The sequence below is a fragment of the Phodopus roborovskii genome, unplaced genomic scaffold, assembly GCF_943737965.1.
Source record: "Phodopus roborovskii unplaced genomic scaffold, PHOROB, whole genome shotgun sequence".
Lineage (NCBI taxonomy): Eukaryota > Metazoa > Chordata > Mammalia > Rodentia > Cricetidae > Phodopus > Phodopus roborovskii.
In genome coordinates this window covers 5,730,637-5,742,658 of record NW_026126645.1, presented here as the reverse complement: position 1 = coordinate 5,742,658, position 12,022 = coordinate 5,730,637, and the positions used below count along the sequence as shown (strand labels likewise).

The 12,022-nt window shown below is 54.5% G+C and overlaps 2 protein-coding genes across 2 annotated transcripts in view; both read left to right on the top strand.

Moving 5' to 3' along the window:
- Window positions 1-12,022, top strand: part of Mrto4 (MRT4 homolog, ribosome maturation factor) — a 1,102,334-nt gene that overhangs the window by 618,950 nt on the left and 471,362 nt on the right. The window lies entirely within an intron of this gene.
- Pax7 (paired box 7) overlaps window positions 5,243-12,022 on the top strand; it is a 91,074-nt gene continuing 84,294 nt past the window's right edge. Inside the window, exons 1-4 of the mRNA XM_051173473.1 lie at window positions 5,243-5,406; window positions 7,799-8,034; window positions 8,624-8,753; window positions 9,559-9,687. Coding sequence (XP_051029430.1) covers window positions 5,322-5,406; window positions 7,799-8,034; window positions 8,624-8,753; window positions 9,559-9,687 — 580 coding nt within the window. The 5' untranslated portion in view covers window positions 5,243-5,321. The remainder of the gene's footprint in view (window positions 5,407-7,798; window positions 8,035-8,623; window positions 8,754-9,558; window positions 9,688-12,022) is intronic.

Below are 12,022 nucleotides of genomic sequence, written 5' to 3'. Positions count from 1 at the left end.
CTGGCAAGGCTCTTTCACACTCCAGGAGTCCAAAGGAAAGAGAAAGGAGAAGACAGAAGAAAGGCTACAGAACCTCTGACTGCTCAGCAAAGGCGGCCATGGGCGGGCAGGCAGGCGGGCGGGCGGGAGCATCTCTAAGGCCAGTGGGAAAGCAGAGGGCAGGTGCATCAGGAAAAGGACGGGAAGAGTGGACAGCAGGAGGCACTCCTGGGTCAACGGAGCTTGCTTTTCATTTCCAGAAACTTCAAAGGTGCAGGCTCTCAGGGCCAGCCTGAGAAGAAGGCAGAAGAATGAAGAATGGGGAGGACACAGGCGGGGAGGGGGAGGGAGGGAAAAGAACAGAAAGAAGGAAAGAGACCTAAGAGCAGGAGAGGGAGAAAAGTGGAGAGGAAGAAGGGGAGGGGCCAGCAGAGGGGCCCCAGGCCCCACCCGCAGGCTCCCGGCTCTCAGCATGTGGTCCTCTGCTTTGAGAACAGCAATCTCTATGCAAATTGATTTTATTTTTCTGGGGGAAATTAAAACATGAGATATGAAAACAATTGGGCTTCCTTGTCTTTCCCACTCCCGCCTGGGCGGGCACTTCAGTGTCAGTCCCCAAAGAGGGACATTCCCTAAAAGAGGAGGTGCGGTTGTGTCCTGGGGATCCTTTTCCTGAAGGGCTCTAGTCCTACTTGGAAGACCAGGGAGCCTCAGGGTCCTTTGTTCCAGGCTATTCCGTGCCTGTCCCCCCCTCACCATACCCACCCTCCTGTCTCATCCAACCACAACATTCCAGTCAGTGGCTCCTGTCCCTCTCATTCCAGCAGAGGTGTCAGGAGCTTCAGGAAATGTCAAAGACCTTTAACCCAAAAGGCCCAGTTTTCAGTGTGTCCTGAGCACCCTATAAAGAAAGATGCATTGGGCAGTCACTTTCTCAAAAATTGCTCACTGCATCCGAGGTGAGATAAACAGCATCTACTCCCTAGAGCTGGGGGAATAACAGTGGACCCTTGGGGACAGGGGGGGGGGGAGTGTTAGCTGAGTCTCACACTTCCTGCCCTGTTTAGACCTGAGCAGCCAGGGTCACCATCTCCCAGCTCCTTTCAGCCCTCCATATTGGCTGTTTCTTTCTCCCCTGCTTAATGCAGTTTGGAGGGTTCCACTAAAAACTTGAAAGGAAGACTGTTGATGTTGCTGTAACTCCTTACAAGAGAAAGGGGGTGGTTGTGTGTGGAGATTCCAGACTAGACTAGGAGAGGTGGGCTTAGGGGACAACTGCCCAAGTGGGCACAGTGCTGGCACAGAAGTGGTTCCTAGGGGGATGAAGAGGGTGGCCTGCACCGTGAGACCAAAGAGAAGAGGAGAAGAGAAAAGACGAAGGAGGGAAGAGGGAGGGGAGGAGCCAGATGAGGAAGAGGAAAAGAAAAGAAGGGGAGAAGGAAGAATAGGAGAAAAAGGAAGAAGAGGGAGGGAGAGAAAGGGGAAGAGGGAGGAGAGGAGCAGAGGAAGGAGGAAGGGGGAAATGGAGGAAGGAGATGAGGAAGGGAGGGAGGAGGAGAAAGGAGTAAGAAGGAAAAGAGAAAGAGGAGGGGAGGAAGGGAGAAGAGTCTCATCCCCAAGACCCAGCCCCATCTGGACCGAAGGATTCTGGTCTGAGTTCCAGCCCACAGAGCAGTGGAGGCCGGTCATACTTCTGGAAACCATGGAGATGAGGAGGCGGGGAGGACCAGACCACGGAGTTGGGTAGAGGAAACCCACTGGGAGGAGTCAGAAAGGCGAGGGGGGGGAAGAGAGAGAGAGAGAGAGAGAGAGAGAGAGAGAGAGAGAGAGAGGGACCCTAAGCACAAAGCAGAGGAAAGGAGAGAGAGACAGATGGTGGGGTGCAAAGGGAGGCTGGGACAGAGGGCAGAGACCTGAGGTGGGAGGGAGGAGAGAGAGAGGAGGGAGGGAGGAGGGAGGGAGGGGTGGTGGACTGAAGAGAGCCGAACAGGGCAAGTGCAGGGCTATAACACACAGCTGGGGCAGCAGTCTTGGGAGCCTCTGAGGCTCTGGAGATCTTGGGGCTTGATGGATGACTTGAGAGGGGGTGCATTGGGACAAGGGGCTAGCCAGGGGGACCAGCCGAGCAGGAGAAATTCTTCCTGACCCCAGCTGTGGCCACCCGTCCCCAGGTGAACCCCCCTTTCCCCTGCTGGATGTGAAATTGCCATTTCACCCTGCCACACTTCTTAATTGTTGCAAAAATCATTTGTGAAATTGGTCTCCAACAGGCAAGAACGGCCACGCTCATTCTGACAGACAACCCCGCTTCCTCCCCCCTGGTGCCCACCCTGCCTGGGCTCAGGGGATTGCCAGCTGTAGAAAGGCACTGTGGCCAGCACAGGGCCTGGGTAGTGATCCCCTGCCTCTGTGTCTTCCTCCCCGGAGGAAAAGCTTCAAGGGCAAGGTGGCCCCCAAGAACCGGTCTGAGGATCCCAGCAGCACCCTCTCTGCACAAGGTGACCACTTGGGTGTCTGTCCCACTCCACCCATGATTCAGTTGCAGAGCTGGTAACTGAGAGACTGGGCCTGACAACCAGAGTGGCAGGAATTCCCCCCACAGGGGAGCTCATCAAAATATAAACCACCACCCCTTCCCAGATGTAGCTTAGAGCTGTGCTTAACATACACAGAATCTGCAACATAACACTCCTATTGAGGGACTCACATTTAATTTACCCAGACTGACCCAAGGCAGATCTATACAGGCCACCCTGCACATAAAAACCCAAATATGCCAGTGAAAGCCACTCATGCTCACCCGTGAGTACACTGGGACCATGCCATCACATAGGCGGGTACCTATAGGATGGATGGATGACTGAATGAGACCCACTAAGTTTGTGCTGTATAAGTTTATAGAGAGATATATGGACATAGACATGTTTATATAACAATGAATATCTGGGGCTGGAGAGAGGCTCAGAGGTTAAGAGTACTAACTGCTCTTTCAGAGGACCTGAGTTCAATTCCCAGCACCCACATGGAGGCTCACAACTGTTTGTAATTCTAGTACTAATGCACATAAAGTAATTAATTTGTTTTTTTAATGAATATCCACTTTAAGAGTCAAGACAGACTAGGTTCCCAGCAAATTTCCTTTTTCCCTGGACAAACTATGGTCCAAAAGTTCTGTCTCTGCACCTGGCTGGTGAGGGCGCCTGTGGCTCAGGCAACAGAGTCTAAAACTAAATGGCCTCTCCCTTCTTCCCATTCAATCCTACAAGCATTATTAACAAGCTTTTCCACAGGGCTCCCATCCCTGGAAAGCCTGCCCCCAAAAGTCTGACACCCCCCCCAACACACCGTGGTAGGAGAAAGGGTCAGTAGCATGCTGAGAGGGGCAAAGGTCACAGGTGAGGAGGGAAAGGAAGAGGACACACTGGGGCCAGACGGCAGAGAGGACCCCCAGGCCAACTCCAGACTGACCCTCTCCTCCATCAGGAGAAGGTGGGGAGGGGAGTTTGGGGGACGGATTTATTTTATTGTATTTTACCTCCAGGGCTGGGCCAGTGAAGCGTTTTCCTGGAGTGCTGGGGGCTTGAGGGAGATGGGGGGGGGCCGAGACACAAAAGGTCTGTGGTAGTGGCGTCCTACCCTGCTGGGAGGGCGTTTCACCCGTAGGAATCTTGAGGCTGAGACCTGGTTACTCTGGCTTAGGAGAGCAGAGAATTGTGGGACCACTGACCAAACCCACACGCACTCTGGACCATCTAATTGGGGCACCCCCACCCAGCCCACCAGTGGAGGAAATGAGTGGGTACCATGCTCTGCGTAGCCATCTCCCGCCCATCTCCCATCTGCCTCCCAGATCTACAGCCCTTGCGGGTGTGCCTTCCGGACACCCTGCAGTTTTCTAGTACAGGGTCCTAGATGGCGGCCTAGGAGCCGGAGAAGGGAGAGCTGGAAAGAGAAGGAGGCAGAGGGGTTTGGCAGCCCTACCCAGGTTTGCCACCACCGGGCTAGGTATGTCCTCCGAGCTGCCAGGCAAGACCAGAGCAGTAAAAACCCAACCAGAGAAATAGAAATCTTTCTCTGGATGTCACCTCAGTATGTTCCCCCAGGGAAGGAGTGGATGTCAAGGAGAGTTCAGAGCTAGTGAGTGAAAAAGAGGTGGGAATGGTGGTCTCTACTCTGGGAGGGGGGACCGCAGGAGAGGACAGAGATGTGCCCTGCACAAGGCTGGCTTTCCTACACAGCAGGGAGACACTGAAGGCAATCCTGAGGACCCATCCCGGCTGGGAGCACGAGCGAGACCCGCCAATTCACCTCTGGACCACACTAGTAAGAAGTTGTCCCCGCCCTCTCTGGGCACCCCCAGCCCACCCCATCCCGGGATTCTATACTCTGTTCCCTCAATTTTCACCACAGGTTCAAATGATCTCCCTCCCCTACCACCCCCTGGGGAGAGAGAGAGAGAGAGAGAGAGAGAGAGAGAGAGAGAGAGAGAGAGAGAGAGAGAGAGAGAGAGGATGTCGAGTTGGAGATTAGAAAGGAAGAAAAAAATATATTCGTTGGCGACTTCTTTTCGTTAGCAGTCCCCTCTCCCTCCCGTACTGACCCCCTTCCCTCCTCATGAATAAAAGAAAAGTCCGAACCTATCAGATCTCTCTGACTGTCGCCTGCTCCCTCCCCTCCCCTAAGGTTGAGCACTTTTGCACAACTTACCCAGCTGATCGCTCGCGCCCCCTCGCTTTTCCTCTTCTCATCCCCAGCCCTGTCACTCGGGTCGTCTCCCCTCCAGCCTGAAACCCGAGCAGGCGCGCGTCCCCGCTAGAGCCCTCCCGGGGACAGGGTGTGAGGGCGAGCAGAAAGAGGCGTGGAGAGGCGGGATCCAGGGGAGGAGGGAGCCCGAGCCAGACCCATAGAAAAAATATATAAATAAAGACCCAAAGAAACCCACACCGCAGCCACTTAGGAACTTAGGCAGGGAGCGCGGGAGCGAGTGGCCCGCGAGGCTCAGCTGGGGACGAAGAGCCCGGCCTGCAGGGCCCGTAGCTGCCGTTGTCACTCGGCTCAACTTCTGGCCTGGCCTGGCGGGTGGAGGCGGACTTGGGGTTGGAGTGTTTATTTGTTTGAACTTCCTTGTCGCCACCTTCCCTCCCCCCCTCCGCCCCCACCTCACCCCCCTGCCCAGCTTCTGGAAGGGGCGCGTCTGCAGCCGGGGGGGGGGTGAAGAAGGGAGGGGGGAGAGGCTGGGGGCGGGGGGAGAAGAGGAGAGGAGGATCGCAGCAGGGGTGAAGGGAAGAGACGCCGAAAGGTTTCTCCAACCGACTCTGGATTCATCTCCGGCGTGCGCAGGAATGGCGGCGCTGCCCGGCGCGGTCCCCAGGATGATGAGACCCGGCCCGGGCCAGAACTACCCGCGCACCGGCTTCCCCCTGGAAGGTAAGAGCGCGCAGGGGGCCTTCACCCGGTACCCCAGTGCCTCGGAGGTGCACCCTCCCGGGGGAGCGAGCAGCGGGTCATCCCTGGCTCAGCTGGGTCCGAGCCTCCTTGTGCGACCCGGGAAGTTTCTAGAGCCGACTCTTGACGGTTTCTGCGTGGGCTCCGCTGACCCGCGGCCCGGGCTTCGCGGGTCACGGGCGACGGGCCTTTCCCCGCAGGGTGCGGCTCCCCTGGGAGTTTGCATCTGGTAGGTTTTGCGCTCCGGTAAATTCCAGTTTTTCCCACTATTTTCTGACACTTCGCGTAGTTCCCCGGTCTCTGCACAGTGCCGCCGGGGCTTTCTTCCCTAGCTTTTGATTCGGTCCCTCAGCCTCGGGGGATGGGGTCCCAAACCCTTTTATTTCGAAATACCAACAAGCAATACTCTATTCCTACCCTATCAAACTGTCCGCTTCCTCCAAAGCAAACTTACTGGCCAGCTTGTCTTTTCGCCCCGGAAACAAACTAATTGAAAATAATGCATAGTGCTATATTCTCCCTTAAAAACAAAAACAAAACCCCAAAACACAACTTTTCCCTTGTTCTTTCTAAAGTCTGCAAATGTCCCGAAAGAGAAACTCGAGACAGAGTGAGGGTACAGCAATGTCCAATCCAGGGGACTGTCTTGGTGATGAAATGTATTCAGCCAAATTCTTTAGCCATTCCGCGGAGTAGAAGGGACCAGCAGGCGGTGACCGGACCCGGAGAGAAGAAGGGGCCCCTTTGCGCCCCCCCTCCCCTTTCTATTTAAACTGATGGAAGGCTTTCAGCCAGTCACGGAAGGGTCATCCGCTTCCTCCGGTCAGGCAGCCCAGGGTGGGTGTCACAGGAACGGTTAGAAACGGTTATTTTTAGTCTCCCCTCTTGTCATTGTGTGGGCCCCACTTGTGGGTGCGGGAGGATGGGGAGAAAAGGCGAGAAGGGGCGGTCTGGCAGCCTGCGATCTGGGGAGGGAGACCCCCCTCGGGCAGCGAGAAGCCGCCGGGTCCCCGAATTAGACAGAGGCGAAGAGAGCGGGCTGCGTGATCAAGTGTGCGCGAGCGGCCACGCAGGCGGGAGAGCGCGGCAGCCGGGGATTTGCCGGAGCCCTCTCCTGGAACGAATGCAAGCAAAACAGGCGGCTGAGGACGCGCGAAGGATTAGGACAATATTTGCCCAACATGACGCAGAATACTGAGGAGAGCCGAGTGCCGGTCGCTAAAGAGGCTCTTGAATATAAAGTTGGTCGTTCGAGAGCTCTCTTGCGCTAATGGCGTATCCCGCCACGGAGACCGAGTGACTCTGGCTTGGCGACGCACGATTTCTGATTAAATTCGAGGGTGGCTTCAGATACCTACTTTTACAAAGAGAAATTGGTGGGGGGGAGCAGGAAAGTAAGGAGGGGGCGGTAGGAACAGCTCAGCAGCCTGAGCCTTTTCTAGCCTCCTCCTTTCCAATTATTCTATCTGCTTTTTCGCCTGGGCCGCTGTGAAATCGTTGTAATCTTCCAGATCTCTGCAGCCGCCAGTCCCCAAATTGGGGGTATCGAGGCCGGATTAGTGCACTGGGTATCCCCCCAACCTTCTGTGATAAAATTGTGTAGACTTTGCATTAAGGCCTGCCTGAGTTCTACCCTCCCCAGAATACACCAGGTATGCCTATCTTCCCAGTACACACACACACACACACACACACACACACACACACACACACACACAGAGTGACCCAACTTCATTGCAGCATGGACTTCTGGGACGATTACTGCATTTCTGAGACCAAGTGGGGGTATTTTGGAGCTTGTGATAATTGTTGCATGTGCCCCCAATTTGTCCCCAAATGAAATGAGAACTTTCAGGGTGTTTGGAAGCCAAAGAAATCCATTGGGGGATGGCCTGTGCTCCCCAGAGGCAGTACCAGACAGCTTTACCAGACATCACCAATCCTTAAGCTGCAAATACTTAGGAGGCACAACCAGCAGCCGTAAATATTGGGAGTGGAGAGGCCTACTGATGGCCAGGGTTGTGGAACTGACCATCAGCATCTTCCAGAAGCAACAGGCCTGTGACCTCAAGCTATGGCCCCAGAGCCATTTGTCACTGCTACTAGGATCTCTAGTCTCCACCAGGCCCCATTCTCTGTCCCTTCAGCAATCCACACCACCAAAAGGTGTATCTTCATTTCCTGCACTGTAGAGTGACTTTGGGGGACAAACAAGCCACGGTTCTGAAGCCAGGGCCCTCCTCTTCCTGTTGGAGCCTCCTAGTGCATCATGAAGACCTTGGAGGTCAGCTGTCGGGAGCCTTGGGTCTCAGCTCCCCTCCTCACTCTAACCTTCCGAGTTATTTTCACTCATTATCTTCCCTCCCTCCTCCAGTGTCCACCCCTCTTGGCCAAGGCCGGGTCAATCAGCTTGGTGGGGTATTCATCAACGGGCGACCCCTGCCAAACCACATCCGTCACAAGATAGTGGAAATGGCCCACCACGGCATCCGACCCTGCGTCATCTCCCGTCAGCTCCGAGTCTCCCACGGCTGTGTCTCCAAGATTCTGTGCCGGTATCAGGAGACTGGGTCCATCCGGCCTGGGGCCATCGGTGGCAGCAAGCCCAGAGTGAGTGTCTTTGCCTCTGAGGCTGGCAGCAGACCTTCCCTAGTTTGGAGACTTTGGTTGTCACCTTACTCACTATTTTCTTGTCACCCAGCAGCCCTGGGTATCCGGACGCTTCCCATGAGACAGACTGTAGGAGCTCCCCCTTAGCTCTCAAAAACTGCCCCATTAAATGAAAATTTGAAAGATGGGTTAGCTGAGCTCTAGACTGTCCAAGACTTTGAAGCCTGTAATCCCTCACTGAAATTCCCTACATCTGCCCCAACACCGTACCTCAGCGCTAGCCAGAGGAAATCTCCCTTCGGTGTTTACTAGAGGTGGTAAGGGGGGGACCACAGGTTACAAATTAGATTTTATTTTATTTCATTACTTATCCCTGCCTCCATCGATGCCATCCTGAGAGCCAGGAACAGTTTCCTTGAAAAAGCTAAAGCCCATTTTAGGAGGAAGGGTAGGATAGTCACAAGATAGTGTAAACGGCCCTTGGGAGTGCCCAGCCTGGCTGGCAGCTTTTTGGGAGGTTGATACTAAAACTATTTCCCTTCCCCCACCCCACCTCTCCATCCCTGCTCTCCCACCTCCACTTCTGAAGCAGGTGGCCACTCCGGATGTGGAGAAAAAGATTGAGGAATACAAGAGGGAAAATCCCGGAATGTTCAGCTGGGAAATCCGGGACCGGCTGCTGAAGGACGGCCACTGCGACCGCAGCACGGTGCCCTCAGGTGAGAAGGCAGCTGAGCCGGTGGCAGAGCTGGCTGCGAGTCTGGCTGGGGGTTCAGAGTGTGGGGCTGGAGGGTGGACACAGAGGAAGGGGATGGGTGGATGGCACTTGCAGGGAAAACAGTTAAGCATAGAATTGAAGTAAAAGCAGGAGGACTATAAGGAAGAGGGGAATAGAAAGTTGGGAAAGGAGAGGTTCAACGAAGGAAGGGAAGTAGGAAGAGAGGAGAGGGGAAGGGAGTCGGGAATGCTGACAAGAAATTAACCTTTGAAGGTAGGGTTCACTTGAGCTTTGGGGAAAGTGATCTGGAGAAAGAGACACCTGACCCAGGAGGGTTGAGGTCCCTGGATGACACCCACCCCCACCCCCAATTAGCGCCTCTGTTTTGAAGCTCAGCTCTCAGACTATGATGCCATGAGGGAGAAAAGCTACTCAGTTTGTGTCTAACTGTACAATTGTGTGCAGGCATGCAGGTCCAGGACACACCTGCACAGCTGCAGCCAGAGCTAGGGTACTCTGGGTGGCACTAGGGCAGTGGGCTTGTTGTGAGTGCATGTAGGGCACGAGATAGGGTCAAGCACTTGAGTGTTCAAAGGTGTGTACTGAGAAGCACTAGGCAGGTGCTCTCTGGGCTTACCTGGACGTGTACAACAGAGGAGTGACCTAGGTTTCCTAAACCGCAGTTGAGGAAGCCTAAAATGCCTGGATGCCTGGGAGCGGAGAATGGATCTCTCTGACTTTTGCCTCCTGGTTCTCTGCCCCAATAACTTATACTCTCTCTTTTGCCTTTAATTTCTGAGGTTTAGTGAGTTCGATTAGCCGAGTGCTCAGAATTAAGTTCGGGAAGAAAGAGGACGATGAAGAAGGGGACAAGAAAGAGGAAGATGGCGAGAAAAAAGCCAAACACAGCATCGATGGCATCCTGGGCGACAAAGGTAAGAACCTGCTGCGCGACCCGCGACACCGGCAGAAACCATGTTTTCCCACGCTGGCGGTGAGGACTTGTGCAAATTAACAGCTGGGACAGCCGGAAAAAGTCGCAGGTTGCAGGCGGCCAGGGTTTTGAAAGCTTGACGGTGCGCCGGTCTACCCCTCCTCACCAAGCTAGTTCAGGGGAGCGTGGTTGCGGGATAGCACAGTCGCGCGCCTCAGCTGTCACCCCCCCACACACACACACACCAGTCTGTGCATCCTCCGGAGATAGCGTTTTGGCGTCGATCAATTATTTATAGAAAACTTGGGCAGGCTTGGGGGGGGGCGAGGAAGGAGGAACCCGCCCGGGGCTCCCTAAATGAATTTGTTAACCAGACCCGCACACGTTTTCTAAACGGTCCCTTGAAACCCCTCCTGACAGCTGACTGACCGCTGCAATCAATAAAAATTAGCGCGGGCCGTGCGGGCCGCCTCTCGGCCCCGCGTGGCCAGGGAGGAGTGGGGGCACTCAAGTGCTTTCCTCTTGGCAGACACTGTTGTGGCGGGGGCTGGAGGCCAAGTTCCCAGATGCCATGGGTCGGTAGATTTAGAGAGAGAATCAGGAGCCCAACACCCGCTGCCCTATCTTAGCTAGGCTTCCCTGCAGCTTTCTCTCGGGAGCTGCTAAGGCTGAAGTTTTTGTGTTTCTTTTTCTAGATGGGGAAGTCTTCTCTTGTCACCTCTCCTGTAGAAGTTTGCTTGTCTTTGCTAAAATGGGACCAAAGGGTGGGGTGAGTGGGGATGGAAGGCTTCAGAGTCACAAAGACTGACTCGGGTCAGTGGGGAGATGCGGGGGGCCCCCCCGCGGGGGAAGCGCCTGGAACACACATGCCAGGGACAGAATGAACCCAAAAGCCAAGTGTCTTTGGGGAAAGTGGCGAATGTTTATTAAGGACTCAGTTGTTGTCCAAGAATTTTTCCAGAGGTTTCAACAGATTCCCTTCCCGGCACCAGTCTAGGTCTCTCTGGTTCTCAAGAGTGGCCCCCCAACCTTGAAGATGAACTTCACAGACAAAAGCTCACTTCTAAAGACAACAGAGACAGAGGCTCAGCCCCACCAGTTCTGAGGGGGGGTGCGTAGGGTCGGGAGGAGGCTGCTCCCTTCTTAGGGCAGTTCTTGAGAGGGAAGGGCAGGCTGCTGACACTCCCCGGCCCCTGGAGGAGCTGCTGTCCCTCCAGGGACAAAAGGGCCAGGAAAGAAAGGCCTAGAGGAGAGCATGGTGCCCTGCTGTGCCCAGCCTGCCAGAGGGGCCCCGGGCTTGCTTCCGGAGGTAGCCTCTGCACTGCTAAATAGCAGCCGGTTTGGCCATTCTGCCCAGAGCTCAGAGACTCCTTCTTGGGAACCCAGGGTTTATCTGTTTATCAGAAAGACAAGTGGAACTTTTTTTCTTTCTTTCTTTTTTTTTTTTTTAAAAATCAGTCATACTTCTGGTGGGTTTTGAATCTGAATGATCTTTCCAAGGGGACATGCTATACACCAAGTACCTCTAAGAGTTCCGCCCAGAATCGGTTGGGATATTTCAGTTTGTTTGAAGATAGCTTGCCTGTGTGTGTACGAAGGGGGATGTGTCTAGTTCAGTGTGCAATGAAATGCAAGAAGTCAGTGGCCTTGGAGAAAGGGAAGAGAAAGAAAAAGGCTGTGTCTTGGGGGAATCCCTGTGACTTAGAGAATTCATGGGCCTCACGACACAACACAACAAAACTGAACCAGAAGCTTCGCTGGAGAGAGGGTTTCCCTGCCAGAGACTCAGGATGCTTCCCGTCTCCTGGGGTTTAGAAAAGAGAGCTGTCCCGTCCAGATGGGGACAGCTGAGAACGCAAGCGTTGAAGGTGCAGTACTGTAAGAGTGAGATGGTTAGCAGGGGACTGGTGTCCTGACAGACCCCCAGGGTTTGAGTTGCTCTGGGGTATGAATGGCACTCTATGGCACTGGATGGCTGTGCGGGTGCCTGCCTCCTCTGGGTAGCTGTACGCCTACCTGTGTGCCTTTGGATCAGGTCAGAAATGCCTCGGGTCTTAGCAGACAAGAGTCTGTCTGCAGCTTGATCACTGGCGATTTTGGATTGGCAGTGGTGGTTCAAATGAGAGGCAGTTCTCATTCTGGATAGATCTGGTGTCCAGTGTGACCCCTGGCCTGTTGGCCGATAGACATGTGACTTTTCATCTCTGTCTTAGACCCTAGACATCAGTTTCTCAGCTGAGTTAAAACCACTCCAGCCTGCACTGGTTGTAGGAGTTCGGATAGGGCCCAGATGCCCTGCACCTCCTCCCGTGGGCAGAGCAAGGGGAGGGGTACAC